Genomic DNA, 18,462 nt, shown 5'->3' on the forward strand with positions numbered 1-18,462 from the left:
ACGCTCAGCTTTTCCCTGGGCCACTTTTCCCCGGGCCTCCCTTGCCCTCCCCACCCCATCCCCCACCTTACCTGTAGTTCTGGCTCAGGGCAGCCAGGTGGTCCCAGGCCAGAAGCCCCTGCTGGGGCTCCTGGCTGGGGAGGCGGGGCCAGGTGGGTCCTGCTGTTGTGGGAGCCTGCCAGGCTTCCCCTGGGTCCTACTGCCCTTGGTTCCTGTCATTTTTACAGGAATCAAGGGCAGATAAATATTAATTTTCGAAATTTTTTAGGGGCCCCATGGGCCAGATAGAATGGCCTTGCGGGCCGGATCTGGCCCACGGGCTGTATTTTGCCCACCCCTGATATAGAGAGATAAACTAGCTGCGTTACTGGAAGCAGTCTAACTTCAGCAACACAGAGCTCTGTGCAGGAAGCAGGGTACCTTAGACATTGCTTTAATGATTTAAGAAGTACCTCAAAGGGAAGAAATGACTTGGTTTGCAATTTTTTCTTAGTTATGATGTATAAAGTTATCCTGAACTACTTTACTGAAGTTATTTCAGGCTTGTTTTTTACCTAAGGCATGTCAAAGCTGGTTTTCCCAATTGCATTGCTTGCCTATCTTTGAGGAATCAGGTATGTGGCTGGGGAAGTCTCTGGGCCCTTGTATAATGGAGTTGATCATAAATCTTTAATATTTCCTCAGTCCTTTATATTGAGTGGCACAGGCCTTAAAATAAAGTTTCAAACAGTCCAAATAAAAAACCCTTCCCTTCTAAATTAATCAGTTTTTACTTTCATGTTTTCTTTAACATCTACCAGTGTTTCAGAAATTCAGTCTTCTATCAAAAACAAAGTACGTAAAACTTGAAGCTCCTCTGTAAAACAGTCTGATTTAGAAACAAAACCCAATGTTTCTCATGTCACGTTCCTATATTGGATAGAGGAAAAACTGCACAACCCAATTGTTTTTCATTAGTATTTCACTTCTAACTTGGTGCCTTCTTGCTAATTGGGTTTGTATAAACACTTTAAGAACCATTTTTCAGAAAAGCCTTAGCCTGCCTGAGATTTCTGAGCAGTTTTGCATGTTCAATTTGCTTCTGTGCAAAAATCAGAGGGATTTGTTTTGGGAGACTGAAAAGGCAGCACAGAACTGATAGGGCAGGGAGTAGAGGAATCTCAACTCCTTGCCCACTGATCTGAGTCATAGGTAAAGCTGGTCTTTACCTTGACTGACTGCCTGTAACACACAGATTTTACTGTGCAGGTGTATGCATTCCACTCTATTTGCTTTGTATACCTTGAAGATGCAGGTATTTAACAATACTAGTTTTAAATCGCCAAAGGCACTAGGTCACTGTACAGACTAACAGCTTGCATTGTGGTATCTTCTAATTCAAGGTAGTTTTACAGGAATGGAAAAAAACACCTAATAAATCTCCCATAAGTTTTTTTAAAAACTTGCAAAGTCTTTGAAGGCAAAATTTTTGACTGAAAAGCTTATTGCTGAGCTAAGGAGCTAGAAGTTTGTAAAGGAAACTCTAGCATAAAAGTATCTGCAGCAATGATAGCCTGTAATGCTTCTTTAAATTACTTTTAAGGCTGATTGTAGTGAAGAGAAAGCTTCTCTAAAACACCTCTTCAAATATTGACTGAATATATGTACTAGCCTGGATAAATTGGGACAGTATGTACATATATTTGAATGCCCTGGCAAAGATCTCCTAAAGGGCAAACACCATTAAACATGATTTATAAGCTCCTGAAGTAAAATAATGTAATCAAGGTAAGCTAACAGTTGTTCTTCCACACTTGGCTCACTCTTTGCATGGTGTAGCCAGGAGGATAGCTGGTGACTCAGAAAACATTATCTTCATGGAGTTGGGATCAGATTCACCCTGTTCATCATCTGGCACAATAGGGTCATAGAAAGTGGTAGATTTGGCCCAAAATAGTATTAAGATGAAAAAGAAGCTTGAGAAAATTCAAATGAAATCTGTCAAAAGGGAGCTGGGCTGAATGAAGTAGCTGTTTCAATTTTCTCTTTTGAGAGAGAGCACAACAGCAGCACTGATGGATCAATAGGAAATCTGAGGGCAGGCAAAAACTGTACATGATATATACACAGACACTTTTCCTTTCCCTATAGAACATACTTCTGCACATAGAGCCGCTTTCTCACATTTGCTCAAGCAGCACAAAGCAGTTGGAGTCCCAGAAAATCCAGTTCCTCCCCTCCAAATTTCCCTCTTCTGGGCAGAATCCCTCCCTGCAGCTGCCCTGCCTAGCCCCAAAATAGGAGTCATTCTCCATGGAAAGAGAGCGTGTCCAGTGCTTCTGAATGACTCCATGATCTCCACCTGTCCCTTGAGATTGTTGACAGTCAAGCATATGAAGCTGCTGTGATTTGCCCCAAGAGCAACGTAGAAGTCGCCTACAGCCCCACCTCCCAGTTCTGTACCAAGCACAGCTTAGCCAGACCAGAGAATCAGGGCCCTCTGTGTTTTATATTACATAAAGATACACAGTCATGTGCATATGTGCTCACACAAATCCAAATTAATCCATTCACCTTGTGAATTTTCACAGCATCATTTATTCTAAAAAAAGAGTAAGAGCTTCAAGGGAGAGCTGCTTCGCAGCGATCCTGTGTGCACAGCACATAAACCAGAACATTAAATATTGGCTTAAATTAAGTGTAAATTTAAAAATAGATTCACGCAAACAAACATAAATTTCAGATCAACATCAGAACATACAGTCCTAGGAAGTGCATTGCTCTACCTAATGCAGCTCTTTGTTCCCCTGGATACACTGGTGCAATGGGTACAGGTCTACTGATTCCAGTTCAGCATCAAGATGCACAGGCTATTCAGCAAGAAAAGCATGACCTCCAGCATATACAGCTCCACATTCACATTTTCTTTTTTTCCCCCTTTCACAACAGAAAATGAAAGCCAACACAGTACATTAGTTGCTCCTGCAAAGCATCTGAGGTGATGAAATTCACTTGGAAAAAACACTTGACAAAAGCACTAAAAATAACTATTCCAGCCAACTTGTGACCACTCATAGCCAAGATGGGTAACAAAAGGAAATAAAAATGTCTTGGATGTAGCATCACAAAACCTTGCCCATTTTTTTCGTGAGTTTTTCTTTCCCTGCACTTGGAAAACCTAGGCACCAGGGGAGGGATCATTTTTTTTATTCTTTCTTATGTATCCTTCATCATCACTGTTATCATTGCATCTGGTAACAGAGTCACCTGACCTCTTTAAAAATTGGTGCCAGGAACAAACACAGAATAGGAAGCTCAGCCCTTAATGAGGAGAGGAAATGCAAAAGGTAATAACTATTTGGTGTCATATGGCACCAAATAATACTATATAAGCAGATACCTATGGTCATAGAAAAGGGCAGGGATTCAGATATGATCGTAACTTGGTCTCTGGGGCTGTCTCTCCCTGTGCTAACAGGCAAAGGAGGGCCTACAGGACAGACCCAGAAAGAGACCTGGGAAAGCAGCAGCAGCTGTCCATTTGGCCCATCCTAGCTTTAGAAATGTAGTGGCCCAGTTGACCAAGGACCACGGAAAGGAGACTTCCCACCACTCTTGTTGGCATTCCCAATCTGGCTCCCTAAATGTGTGTCAAACTCCTTAAACACCTGCCTGTGCTCTCCTGGCCAGGCTGTTTCTGCTCACAGTAATGCTCCTCCGAGTCATTCTCTGTGCCGTCCCTACACCCACCCAGGCCTTTTTCTAGATATATTTCCCCAGCCCCGCTCAGCTTGTTTTCCCAAACATCCTGCTTGATGCCACGGAGAGACCAAGCCTAAGTTGGACCTCCCTTCCCATGGAGCCAGAGGTTTCTACTCATGAAGTCCTGGCCAATTGCCTTCTATAGTCACATGAGTCCCAACCATTCTTCCTGAAGATTATATTTGTAGGGGTCTCTGCTCTTACAGGGCCAAACCCTCAATTATGTTAGGGTTTGTGACACCTTCTCTTAAAGGGGCTCTGACTCTGTTCCACAGATAACAGTGGGAGAGTTCAAAAGGTTTCTCTGAATCAGCAGAAGCGCTCATCATGGGCAGCTCTTTCTCCTTGGCTTTGTGCAGGACTTGTTCCTATGTGGTATCCGGCACTGTCTCCCTAGTCTTCAATTCCTTTGGGGCTTCGTTACAACTGATGATCCATTGGCATATACTGTGTATAGGTTGAGATAATTCACCGTGATGCAGGCTGGCAACATTGAAAACTTTCAAACCAAACCACTTGCTTTCACAGCAAAAAGTGCTTTACAAAAAGAAAGTGTTCTCACAGGATAACTTAAGGATCCCAAAAATAGCACTCTTGGGAGGGAGGGGAAGGGAACATACTTTATTTGGCTTTAACTCAATAAGGAAATGGAGCAACTGGTAAAATTGGCACATCTTTGAGAAGTTGCTAGCTTAGGATCTTGACCGGAAGGGTAAAAAGAACAACAGAGCAAAGGATAACTTTGCCTTATGCTGGACTTCTGCTATTTCTGGTGATTTCATGAGCAAATTGCCCGAAGTTCTGCTAACTGAGTAATAAAGAGAACCTCTCAAATAGCAAACTCTTGGTTTTCAGCGAGGCATTCTCGGGGACTGCTACAACCTTGTTGAAGTAAGTCTTTTCATTCCCCTCCTCTGAGCCAGATTGGAGGACAATACAGGTTCCAGCCTTGGTGCCTGAGGTGTTCGGTTTAAAGCAAAGTAGGTGGCTGCCATTGCCCCCTGCAAGAGAAGAAAGAGAAAATGCTGCAATTATGGCAAGTTCTATGATTTCTTCCTTTTCCTTCCATGACTCTTGTCCCAGAGCAAAAGGATAATTTCCATTAAACATTATAAATATAGGGCTTGGCGATTCTGATTCTCAGCAATGGGTAGTGGAACTCCTGCCAGTTCATTACACAGCAATAGAAAGTTACAATTACTTGAAGAGGACAAGTGGAAAAGCTGTATATATTTACCATAATGCTATATTAGCCTTGGGCTTGTTGGGGGAAAAAACCCCTCCCTAGCTCCTGTATCTCCAGCATGTTGACATAAAACCCATCTTCTCATTGTTAGTCAGCAAACGGGAAGGAAACTTTTCACGTGGGAGCAGGATGTCCAACAGACACTATGCGTACCTTCACCAGGTGAACATCCTGTCTGCTGAGTTGATTTTGAGACAGGTATTCCCTGTTCACTATCCATGGGTGCCTTAGCACTTGAACTGCTGTTAGTCGCTGATGAGGATCTACATGGAGCATCTTGGACACAATGTCCTGTGGTTGAAGAGGAAGGGAAGAGCAGTAGGAAGAAAAAGAAAGTAATTACATTCTGCAGAAACTGATTGGAAATATGTTACTAAGATCTTTCCCTCTGGTTCCATCACCAGCAAATATTGTAAAGGCTTAAATGTGGGAGACATCTAAGCATTTATAATAATTTGAAAATTAAAAACATAACTTTCTAATCATAATAATAATAGCAGCAATTTTCCAACCCACACTATGCTGAAATCTTACAATCCCATCTTGATCCAGTGATGCTGCTGTGACAATGAATTATGAAGAAGTAAGTGACAATATGGATATGAAATCTGGATAGCTTATTAAACCATCATCTGAAAACTGGGTCTGTAATATTCATAGCGAACACGGGCAAGTTAGTAGAGCTGGAAATTTTCTGATAGATTGTATTTCTGTTGGAAAACTCCAACTATGATGGAATAGCGAGTACAAGTAGGGAAGTAATTTCACCTGTGTGTATGGCAATGGTGTGCCGATTCTTGAACACTAGATTCTAAAATCCAAGACTTTAACAAAGAACTGTCTAAACCACAGAGACTGCAGAAAGAGAAGAGCCAAAAAAATGATTCAAGGGCAGGAAAAATGCCACCCAGAAAAGACTTAAAGGAATCAGGTGGTTTAGTTTATAAAAAAAGAATTTTGAGAGGTGGCTTGACTAGTGTCCAAGGACTTCCATAGAAAGAAATTACCAATTAGTAAAAAGTTCTTTAAAGTACTGAAGAAAGGTAAAAGCAAGAAACAATGGCTGGAATCTATATTCAAACAAATGTGAATTAGAAATAAGGCACCGATTTTAACATTAGGGATATTTAACCATGGCAACAAACTACCAAGGGAGGTGATGGATTCTCCAGCTTCTAGGCTGTTTACATATGTGAAAACCCCCCAAAAAAGCACTTCACTTTCACTTCAGCATGCCCCCGCACCAAGTGCAGTGCATGCGCAGAAGAGGCATTGTGTCAGTTTGACCTAGCTCACCCAGCATCTATAGATCATGTGCTACAGCAGGACTTTTTGGTGCTTTTATCTAATAGCTGATTGAATCTATCAAATAGCTGATTGAAAATTGATGTGATGCCTCTTCTGTTAAAGCTCTGTGCTATTGTTTTTTTTTTTAAGTCTGCCAGTGGCCTTAGTATCTTTAAGTCAAGACTATCTGGAAGATATGCTTTAGCTGAAACCAAGTTACTGTCTGTATTACAGCAGTAACTGAATGAAGTTCTTCAGCGCTTGCTTTCTAGGTGGTCAAACAAAATGATCTAAAGGTCCCACCTGCCCTACGGCTGTCTGAGTGGATGTCTTGCAGCTAAGGTGCAGAGGTGAGATTCAAGGGGCATAATTTCTAATGCTTAGGTCTTCCACAGACTTCCTACATTACCGTATTTACACAAATATAAGACAAGGATTGTTCCCCCAATCAGCATAGGGGAAAGAGGCCCTCATCTTAGATTTGGGAACAACTAGTTAAATACATTGTCTATCATTAAATGGCTGCCAAAAGCAGCATCTGCTCAGTAATGTAAACCATTGGTGATGCATAGGGGATGCACATGCACCCCCTGAGATTGGCAGTGCACCCCCAACAAAAAACACCGCCAATGCTGCTGGCGATGCCTGCGGGCAGTTGCCACTTGCCACCCCAATCCTTGTAGCTGACACCACCAGAGGTGTCTGCAGGTGGTTCCCGATCGCTGCTGGCCTCCGCCGATGCTGCCGGCGGCATCTGCGGGTGGTTGCTGACTGCTGGTCAGCAGTCGTTACCCTCTTCCCCACTGCCAGTGCTGCTATGGCTACCTGCTGGAGCTTCTTGCTCAGCCTGCCCCTGCTGCAGACACCACCATGGCTGCCTGTGGGAGCTCTCTGCTTGCCACCACCATGCCTCTGTCACTGCCACTGCCACCACCTCCGTGGCTGCTGTGCCTCCCCAGCCTCCAGGTCTTCTTGGAGTCGGGTTGCTTGGGAATGTAGCCCAAAGTGGGTGGTAAACTCCATCTAAGGCTAAATACCGGCATGAGACCAATAGTTAACAAGTACTGTAAGGGAAAGTTGAGAAGAACTTTGAAAAGAGAGTTTAAGAGGGCATGAACCCATTAAGAGGTAAACAGGTGGAGTCCACGCAGTCTGCCCGGAGGATTCAACCCGGCGGGCTCGGTCAGCCGGCCCGGGACAATGGATCTTCCTTGCCCCCCACTCCTCGGGGCGGGGCAGTTGGGGACCACCACCCAGACGGCCCCGGCCCTGGCTGCTGTCAGGCACACTTCCACCATGGTGGTGTGCCGCAACCGGCTCTGGGTCAGCTGGGAAGGCCTGGCGGGCAGGTGGGCACACAGCATTCATGATGAAAACCAACTATAAAACTGAATGAATGCAGCCAACACTGAGCATGATTATAAAACACATGGCCCATATTGACAAACATACTAATGGGAACTTTTTGCATCTGTGTGGCCCCTAAAAAATGGGTAGTTGTTCCCCCAAGATGAAATAGGCTCTGGGCCTGAATGTACCACAATACTGGGCCAGCACTAAGAGAGCCCAGAACAAGCTCCAACATCTCCCTAGGTGCCAAAAAGGCAGATGAGAACCTGAGAATATTTTTTTCTTTTTGGTCTTAAAACAAAAAAGGAAGCTGTTCTCTCCACAGGGAACTGGCACCAGGACTGTAGGTACTGCAATACCAGGCTAGCTCCAGAAGGGCCAAAGCCAGCCTTAATGCCCTCCCCTTAGTGCCAAAAATATTTGATCTTAGCAAAAGGCTAACACACTACCTCAAAGATAGGTCAGTGCAGTCCATCTGAAAGAGATTTCTGGCAGTGCCCATTGTGCTCAGTCCTCCTCAGTGCCAACTCTTTTTGAAGTTATGGTGAGCCACTACAATGCATATATTTCAACCTCTTCACTCCCACAGCTGAGCTGTGCCTTTCTCACCCATTTCCAGTGGCTGTGTCGACATGAGACGCTGACTGCACAGTAACCTGAGATTACTGCGTAGTATTATCATGTGGCAGAGAGCACGGTGCAATGTTACCATGCAGTAGTCTGGGGCTAGTATGCAGTTACCATTCTGAAAAAGTTTTGTCGATGCTACTGGCTACTGTCTAGTCATTTAGTACTTGTTTAGTAACAACTGCAGAGTCAGAATCTTGTGTAGATGCAGCCAGTAGGGCTGTCCAAAACTTTGGTTGCTAATTCAATTCAATGGAGATTTGGCCTGATTCAGTGGCTGAATCTCCGAATCTGAATTGAATCAGGAGACCCTATAATCTCTCCAAATTGAATTGGAACTCTCTGAATCGATTTGGAGAGATTTGGAAAGATTCAACAATTTGGACATAGACACAGCTTTAAATGTTTTTTCTGCATACCTCAAGGTACCAGGCAGCTTGTGAATGCTGTGATGATGAGGAGGATGAAGCATTCCACAGGATTGCAGGGGGCTCTGCATCATGCTCTGCAGCAAACCCAGAAGTGGACCAGAAGCACTTCCGGTCCGCTTCTGGGTCGGCCAGGGAGCATGCTAGGGGACCCCTCCTGCCCTGCTCTGGTTTGGCAGCTGGTGCCTCCTGGGTTTGTGGTCCCCCCGCGGACAACTGCTGAGCCAGGGAGGCATGGGGGGGGGCCTCCTTTGTGCTCAGCAGTGGACCCAGAAGTGGACACTTCCAGGTTTGCCGCCGAGCACGTGGGGGCCCCCCCCCACACTCTGTGGGACATTCCATCCTCCCCATCATCGCAGCATTCACGAGCTGTGCCTGGTACCTTGAGATACGTAGAAAAATTTTTTAAAGCTGTTTCTATGGCCGAATCGCTGATTCTCCAAATCAGCATTGAATCTTTAGATTCAGATTTGGCCAAATCAAATCAGGGACAGTGATCCAAATCAACAAATCAAATCACTGTCCCTGATTCAGGCTGAATCTGAATCCAAATTAAATATGGCCTGTTTTGCACACTCCTAGTGGCCAGTGATTGCTGTTTCTTCACCAGCATTAAATGTCTGGCAACCATCACCAAACTGGGTTCCAAACAGTTCATCCAGAATCCCCGTCATCCTCTTTCTCAACCTTAGTGTGACTCTGCCCTCCATGAGCTGGAGCCAGACCAGGTTGCCATGTACCTCATCTGCATATACATTTTTGGAGGATCCCAGGACTTGTGACAAGAACACTTGGTTCCAGTCATGAGTGGGGGCTAACTGACTTTCACTTCCATGTTAGCAGGGGGAGCAGAATCTGACAGTAAGGGGTAGGGGGAGAAGGGGGAAGAAGTTGTGGGGGTGGGAGAGTGGGGGACAGAGAACAAGGGAACTGCCCAATTCCCCTCCCTCCCCACCCCCCAATTTATTTTCCCTGCTATAGCACTGAGAGGGGGAAAAATTCAAGGCAAACCTCCAGTAATTAGGTTCTGTACCTGGAAAACTATAACAAATTTATAAATTTTCCATATATAGAATCTAATTATTGGGGGAAGTGTCTTATATTCAGGGCTGTCTTATACTTAAGTAAAAAACTACTTTGGACAAGTCTCTTTGGCCAATCTGAGACACTTTGGGCCTAATTCTCAAAAGTGCTGAGTACTTCCAGCACTTCAGGTTTTCTGTACCTTTGAAAACATGTCTAGGACCTCAAAAATGTTACTATTCAAAATTAGGGGCCACATCTGAAGATGAAGGCTATAATCACTGTGTGCTGTAGTCTTTTCATCTATAAAATGGAGTCAAGAATATTTGGTCCTCTCTAAAGGAATGTTTGTAAAGTCAACTAAAATATTTGAGTAGAAGGTGCTATGCAAATACAATGTCAATTATTATTGACATAAGACCAAACATTTTCAAGTGTACACTAAAATGTTAGTTTATGGGTTGCCTTTTAAAGGTTTGCTGTAGTAAACAACAAAGTGATCTACAAATAAATAACACATCTATGGTATTGGGTCACCTACATTTTTGAAAATTTCTGCCAAATAAAAAAAGGGGGTTTTAATATTTTGGTATTCAATGTATTTGTAAGTTACAGGGTCATATAATTGTCACATTCAAAACGTGGTGCAAACACTTCTAATGTACTAATTCAAACAGAACAATAATAACATATACATTTCTCATTGAAGGAGACACAGAAAATGAATATTCCGTTGATTTTTCCTCAGATTTTCGAGAAAGGATCTTACAACAGAAAGAATAATTGTCCCTTTCAGTAAATTAGACTAAAACCATGAAAAATCCACTGACCTTTGCAGCATCTGATACTGAATCCCAATTTCCTCCTGTAAGTGCATATTTGCCACTGCCAATCCTGGCCAAAATCTCTTCTGGGGTGTCATCTGGTCCATTTGCAAAAGGGGTGAACCTGTTCAAAAACATCACAGACATGTATGTATTGTGGTTTGCAGGCACAGAACTACAGTTTCTTATTTTGTAGTCCTGACTCCTGTAAATAATCATTAGGCCTTTGAGTAAGGATTGCAGAAGCATCTGCTCAGTTTTCGTTCAAAGTACAGAATATGCAGACATGTGGTAATCTGTGTTAGTTTGCAATCAGGCAGAAGACAGGGCAGTGTGGCCTCTTAGGCCAGGTCCACAAGGGCAGGGGCATGCCTTTACAGCAGCACAAATAGTAGTGGCACAAATTTGTGCTGCTACTTTGTGCTGCAGTGCATGCCCCTGCCTGTGTCCTTTGCAGTGGGACACATTCAAGGAATTTTGAAGTGTCCTGTTAGAGGAAAACTCTTGCACTTACCCCGCCAACATAGTGTACAACAGGATCCCTAAACTCCAGATGTCACAGGCTGCATCATAACCTTGCCGTTTCAGGACCTATATTAAAGAAAATAGAAGACAAAAATAAGGGGGTCAATTTATGTTTCTAAATTTGTAACTTCTGAATGTCAGGGATGGATGTAGTGGCAGCAATCTCTTCACATTGGCAGGATAATTCTGACAAACAGGTAGAGTATATTGTTGTCTAGGGCAGCAAAATACTCAGTAATTTTGTGTGTGTGTGAGGATGGGATGGAAAAGGAGGACATTTATCACTGTTTAAGGAAACAATCTATTTAGCTGCCCCTAGACACTTGCTTCTAAAGAACCCACATAATGAAGTTTCCTTGGAAGCTTTTAAGAGCAGGTTAGACATTTGACTGGGGTGCTTTAGGGATGATTTTGTTTTGAGCAGGCAGTTGCATCAGATGACTTCATGAGGTCCCTGCCAGCCCTATTTTTCTGTCAATCCATGAGAAAGAGACTGGGTTTTCAAAGCAATGGCTCAAACCAATTATTCACACAAACACATTGAAAATGTGTAGACTGGACAATGTAAAGCAAGGTACAGTCACCCTTACATGCAAACATATCACAGAAGAAATCAATATTGGGATTGAAAGACACGTTACTAACTTTACTACTAAAGCAACATGTGAACAAGTCTTTACAGGGTTTAGTTAAAACAATTCTAGACATTAGTAGCATGAATCTCTGGCAATGTAAAGTGGGGGTACCTTTATACACATCTAGGGTCCCTTTATATGGCTAGAGCATTGTAAAATAAAATAAAAATTTTTGTGCAAATGACATTTAGGCCCAAGGGTTTGATTTTTGAAACGGTCCATGTATGAATTCAGTTCTCAGACCTGCATGCCGAACTCAGCTTGAGTGCAGGATGTACTGTTTTGTGAAACCCTGCATCTACACTTGGGAAAAAAATGGCTGAGTTTAGAGAAGACTTAGTGAGCACATATCTGTCAACCTCACTTGAACCTAAACATGACCTTCACCTAGCTTGGACAATGGCAGAACATGCTTATTCTCCTCCTCTAGGCCTGGCCTTGCTGCATCTGCAACACTCTTAGTAATCTCTAACCCAGGAGGGAATGTCTTTGATCTACAGGAAAATAGGACATATTTAAAAGCATTTAAAAAATTTTTAAAAGCATATTTAAAACCATTTGCCAACATGTTTTAGCAAGTGGTTTTTTTTTAAAACACTGGAATAGACAGTTTTAAACTTAAAAAAGTATGTTGGCTGGTGTATATTGACCCTAGAGATATGTAAGTCAAAAGGTATCAACCTTCATATACTCAGACGACAAGGTTCACAGTTAGGGCAGTGGTTACTTAAGGTAAGGCTATCTAACTGATGGACCACAGGCTGTATCCAGACCTGAAGTCCCTGAGGCCCTGATCCTGACATGGCTCCCCCCCACTGCTCCAACTTCTGCTGCCACCAGAGTCTCCGGGCTCCCCCTCCCTCTTTCTGCTTTTGCTGTCTACCCCTGCTCCTGGTGGCCCATGGGGTGGCCCATGGGTACCTGCAGCTGGAAGTGGACCAGGAACCCTGCATGGTGCAGTATGGGGGTGATGGCATGGTCCAGCAGGGGACAGAGGGGGCCATATGGCACGGTGTACAGGGCTTTAGCGTGGTGCAAAGCAGGGTATGGAGGCACTGACTTGGTGTGTCAGGGAGGCATGTGGCTAGGGTCTTCAGACCACCAGTCACTCAGAAGTTGGAAACCCTTGATCTAAGACATATTAGGTGACCCCTCCTCTAGCATTGACCTCCCATCCTAATCTAGACTTACCCACTGAAAAAGAAAACCCCAGAAGGATTTGTTTGTCAAATCACTTTTCAAAATATAACTGCACTTAATATTAATATTGGAATTTTAATCAAATAAGCCCCTTGGGTTATACTAGGGGCACTTAAATTTGTCTAGGGAACTGAATGAGGTTTAAAATATGTATCTAATCCAGCTCTTAGCTCAAGAAACTTCAAGCCGCTTGAGAAATGGGGGTACTTCAGATGTTACCATTCAGTGATGAAAGTGACCCAGAAGTTTATCTCAAATCATCAAACCACTAGGCTGTTGTATCACTGGGCTAAAAATATCATGAGCATACTCTCTTCACAGGTATTTTCTGCTTTGACTTGTAATGGAAATGGGGAAATCTATAGGAAAATAAAGATAAAAAATATCCCTTACATGTTTGTAAGCTAGAAAAGGTTCTGTTCAGATTTCCAATGCAATTCGAACAATGAAGTTTGCTTATTTTATATAAAATGTCCTCCTATATTTGGTCATGTAACAAATGGGTTCTTTGGCTTGTTTTTCCCTGAATGAGCCTGTTTTACTCTTTGTAGAAAGCATTACTCCCACTAGGTGGTGTACTGGTTCTTCCTCTTAGAACTGTTTTAACCATGTGCCTTCTGCTACCAAAAATTAAACGCTTTTCATAATAAAGGGAGATTTATGTAAGTAAAATGTGTTATCTCACCTTTGCATCCTCTCCTTGTATCATATGCTGAACTGACTTCCTAACTTCCTATTTAATTTCATAAGCACATTGAAGAAATCGTTGCAGCATGGCTTAACAAGAAAGAAGCATAATTCAACATCCTGCTTGCCATCAGACACCTTTGAGTTAAATAGACTGTTCCAACTTTTATCTGAGCCTAATCTGCATAAAATTAACTTTTCCAACCAGGAGAACTTATAACACCCTCCAGCTCTCCTGTGCAATATGAAGTTTCATTTCTACCTGGGAGAAATTGTACAATCTTTGCATTCTCCTTCGCTGAAGGAAGGGCATATGAGCCTGAAAGCTTGCAAATAAAGAAATTATTTTTGCAACTGTCTAGTTGGTCTAATATATCACCTCTACCACACTGGCTGCTTTTGCTTTTTAGACCAACATGGCTACAATCTTTATCCTTGAATATGGCTATGGCATATACAGAAGGTCTCTGAACAACTACACTAAGTGTAATGGAACCCTGTGTAGATGTTAAGAAAATATGGTGGACCTCCTGACACTTTCAAGTTGTTAAAAAAGGAAAGAAACTGCACTGCAGAAACAAGAACAGTTGACTGAACGTGTGGTTGATTGGAGTGTGTTGGCTGCTCAGTCATCTACGGTATATCATTATAGGTCGCAGAACATAAGCTTGTGTCCAACACTGTGAATCTCATCATAAGACAATGAGAAGATGTCAGCTCAATAAATGTCACATTTTGACACTGGATGGCTACAATCCATGTTTTTTAAAAGCATCTCAAAAGGACTGCTGATAGAAAAACCAATCCTATTTTTCACTTCACAGTTATAAGCATAACCAAACTGCTAAGTTTTCTTGTGGTGATTGGAGAATTATGGGGAAATGGGGTTGTGAAATGGGTACCAGCTAAGTGAAAATGATGTTTGACAAAGGATGAGATGCAAGCTTATGATAAGTAACACTTTTGTATTTTGTTATAGGGCAGAAACTAGCAGAGACAGACAAAGCTGTACATTGAGGGTATAAGAATCAGCTCATGAACATGACTCAAAGACGTGATAAAAAATCATGTGGGAGCTAAACTTGTTGAAACTCCGTAAGAAGGGCAGATATGGGTTTGTCCACCAGCATTTCAGGTAGACAAACCCATAGAGAGTGGGCAACTTAAATCATTCAAACAAGGAGAGAAACCCAATCCTGTTCCCACGGTTACCAATGAGCATAAGAGAAGTAGAAAGGAAGAATGCTCGTTTAGTTTGGAGCACTAGCCTTGGGACTCAGGGGGTAGTTGCTGTGTTGCTGGGCAAATTGCTTATTGTCTCTTTACCTGAGTTCTCTGTGTGTAAAATGGGGATAACAATTCTTCCTTACCTACAGTGTTGCAAGGACAAATATTTTAAACACTGATAGATGCTTAGATGCAATAGTGATGAAGACCATAAAAGGACCATAACTGAGAAAGAGAGATAACATTCCCATAATGAGCCACACTCTGGTACCCTTCCTTACTCTACACAGCACTGGCTTCAACAGGACAACACAAAGGGTCAGGTACTATTCAATGGGCACATCTACATGTGCTATTAATGCTGTAAAGGCTTACTTCACAGTAAAATACTGTGGGGTAAACCTTCACTGGGAGCAGGTCTACATGTGCTCCCTGTTGGAATCAAATTTGCTCTGCCCAGTACAGGGCTGATTCTACCCTGCTCTGGCCCCCTGCAGCAGCTGGGGGAGCTCTGGGCTCCCTTGGAGTGCTAGCCTGGGGACTAGTAGGAAGCACGGAGGCTGGTCCCTATCTGCATGGTGCCAGGTGAGCTCTGCCAGCTGCAGTGGCAACTGTCTCCTTGCCTTGTACACATTAGGAGGGGTCCTGATGTTCAGGGGGCCAAGAGACTGTTGCCACTGCAGAGCTCTCCTAGTCCCCTGTACATGGGGATAAGCACAGTGCCCACTGGGACTTCCCTGCACAGCTGGGGGCTGGATGAGAGATGCCCTGTGAGCGGGACAGCTCCTGGTCAGCCCACCAGCTGCTCAGAGAAATTCTTGCCCAGTTCCCACCAGCCCTGGGCTGCTTGGAGAAATCCCCACCCAGCTGGGAGCTGGCTGGGAGCTGTCCCAGAAGCAGGACATGTCCCAGCCAGCCCCCAGATGTACAGGGAAGCAGAGAGCTGCTCAGTTCCAGTGCTGCTTGACTCCCAGCTCCTGTGGTGAGCCAGGAGATGAGCAGCACTGGGACAGGATGGGGCAGAGAGCTACCCCATCCCAGTGCTGCTCCTGGTGGGAGCTGGCAGCACCAGGACCTGGGGAGTTCTCTGTCTCCTGTGGCTTTGTAGTGTTGCGGCTGACTGGAAGCAAATTTATTCCTGGTAAGCCTCTACACATGCGCTACTGTGCAGTATGTATTGCATAGTTAGTTTACTACTTGCATTCACAGGTAGTACCTAACTGCACAGTAAACTAATTTATTGTGCAGTAAATGGTGTCCTCACGTAGATGGTGATGCTCTACTGCATAGTAGATTAGTCTACTGTGCAGTAAAGCATCTCATGTAGACACACCCAGTGAAAGTGGCCTACAAGAGAAATAAGTCTAGAGATTTGGTACTCAGATGGGAGTCAGATATGCTGCCACACTAAGGACTTAAGGAGGATGGGCTAAACTATGCTAGAGTGAGCTGAGTTCCTTACAGTCGTAAGACTTTACATCCGTACTATAACTTGACAGATTATACCTACCTGGATTACTGCTTGAGAAGTTCAAGGGGAGGGATATTTTGCAGAATCTTTCTTGTTTGCAACACCTGGAATCCTGACAGCCTAACTCCAATGATGTCAACAGCCAAGCTCCCACTGACTTTTCATCCTGGAGATGGTTTCTCTCCTGATTCTTGATTAATGTTGGCTTTGGCAACATCATCAGAATGATGATTCTGAATCCCACATTTTGATGTGGTTCACTGAAAGGCCACCAGCCTTCTATTCTTTTCAAAGAAGTAGTTGAGGAAGGAAGTGGTGCTTCTACTTTGGTACTCACCAAAGTGATAAATAAGTCAGTCCACCCAGACACTGGCTTCTCTCAGTAGGTGTATGGGGAATACTAAACAGACAGCAAAGACTGACAAGAAGAGGAAGCAGCTGGCAATGGAGCATATTATTTTCATCCCTACTCTAATTTCTGCCTTATTCCTTTCAAAAAGGCAGAGAGCAAAAAGGACCACAAAGACAGAGAAATGCTTTCTGCCCTATATTCTGCACCCATAGTTTATGAAAAATAATCCTACCTCAGGGGCTACAAAGTTGGCCGTATAACACGGTGTCATGAGCAGTCCATTCTCTGCTCTCAACTGTTTGGCGAATCCAAAGTCACAGATCCTGATGGAATCTGGGTTTCCTGATTCATCCATGTAGAGAATATTACTGGGCTTCAGATCTCGATGCACAACCTTCACAGAAAACAAATCAATAATAAATATAAAGAAGATGGTTACAGCACTCAAGTTTTGGGTACCATTCTGAATTTCTTAGTGTGTAGGACAGTAGTGCAAAAAAGTCTCTTATTTGAGGTAGGTAGTAGTTCTTGAAAGAAATACACTTTTTTGTGTGTTTGTTTTTAAATGAATGAGCTGAGGTTATGGGTGCAGAATTGTAAAATCAGAAATAATAATACTTGTGCTGATATAGCAAGAGGGAGGCAGATGTTCCAGTGGAAGGAGTCTTTTGTGTGGGTTAGCAAAGGCAATTACTGAAGAAATACAATACAGCACTCTAAAAATACAGGAAGCTCTTTGGATCTGAAAGGTTTAATCCTTCCATTAAAAGGGCAGATTGCCAGAGGAGGAAAGTGTAGACTCATTCAAGGGTGAGGATCTTCCTGTGATTTTCTTAACATGAGCGGCTCACAATGAAAAGGAGACATTTTTATTTATCTTCATTTCCCTCCCTAAAAATACTGTGCTCTGTTTTGCTAGAAGTGCCTGGATTTCAGGAGAGGTGAATAATCTCTGTATGTGACAACAGTTTTGGAAAACTGTCATGACAACAAACTAGGCCAGGCCAAAAAACCAATGCTCAAAAGCCCCCACCGAATTCATTTGGACCCTGGTGATGCAAAAAGAAAAGCTATTTTACTAGATCATCAAAAATTTGATGAATTTTTCAAATTGCTACATGTAGAGAGTGCAGGTTTCCAAACTGAGCTTCATTATAGGGTGTTAAAATCTTTTCCCAGTAGATACCTTAATTTGTATGTACACTTGAAAAATAGGCCTTTGCTTTGAGGTCTATGTGCTGTTCTGAATATCCAAAGTGTTTGCATTTTGATATTTTATTATATAGCTCTAAGCTACAAGGTGGTTGGATACTACAATGATGGCTGTGGTATCAATAAATAACACCATCAACATAGGTAGAACTAAAAACTGGAATAATTTAAGATGAAAAATACAAAATAAACAAAAGGCATTTGGTTTGCAGAACATCAGGAGGACCTCAGAGACTTGTTCTGCACATTGGACATAATTATAGATGTTAAAAAAATAAGAATTTTCAAACTTCTTGCCATTCCAAGAACTGGTCACACACTCTGGTCAGCCCCTATTTTACATTTCTTTTCTAGCAATCAGTTGTTAACAAGGCTGATGTAGAAGACAGAGGCAATAACACTCACACCCTGGGAATGCAGATAGTCCACAGTCTTGGCAATAGTACAAAGGACAGCACTAGCCTCTCGTTCGGAGAAACACTTCTGTCGAAGAATTCTGTCTAGGAGCTCTCCTCCTCGCATGAGCTCCATCACCAGGTACACGTATTTTCCATCATCATAAACCTAGAAGAGCAGAAAACCAATAACATGCTATAGATCTATTAGACTAGCTAGTAGTGGCCTTTT

The 18,462-nt window shown here is 43.1% G+C and overlaps 1 protein-coding gene across 1 annotated transcript in view; it reads right to left on the reverse strand.

Moving 5' to 3' along the window:
- Positions 1–2,563: 2,563 nt before the first annotated feature.
- The window catches only part of RPS6KA2 (ribosomal protein S6 kinase A2), a 278,994-nt gene continuing 263,095 nt past the window's right edge, over positions 2,564–18,462 (reverse strand). The window contains exons 16-21 of the mRNA XM_090042839.1: positions 18,241–18,399; positions 16,856–17,017; positions 11,041–11,117; positions 10,533–10,650; positions 5,141–5,278; positions 2,564–4,742 (exon numbers count right to left, since the gene is read on the reverse strand). Of these exons, the coding sequence (XP_089898965.1) occupies positions 4,617–4,742; positions 5,141–5,278; positions 10,533–10,650; positions 11,041–11,117; positions 16,856–17,017; positions 18,241–18,399 (780 nt within the window). The 3' untranslated portion in view covers positions 2,564–4,616. The remainder of the gene's footprint in view (positions 4,743–5,140; positions 5,279–10,532; positions 10,651–11,040; positions 11,118–16,855; positions 17,018–18,240; positions 18,400–18,462) is intronic.

Source organism: Crocodylus siamensis, chromosome 1, assembly GCF_052110815.1.
Source record: "Crocodylus siamensis isolate JL-2025a chromosome 1, ASM5211081v1, whole genome shotgun sequence".
NCBI classification, from domain to species: domain Eukaryota; kingdom Metazoa; phylum Chordata; order Crocodylia; family Crocodylidae; genus Crocodylus; species Crocodylus siamensis.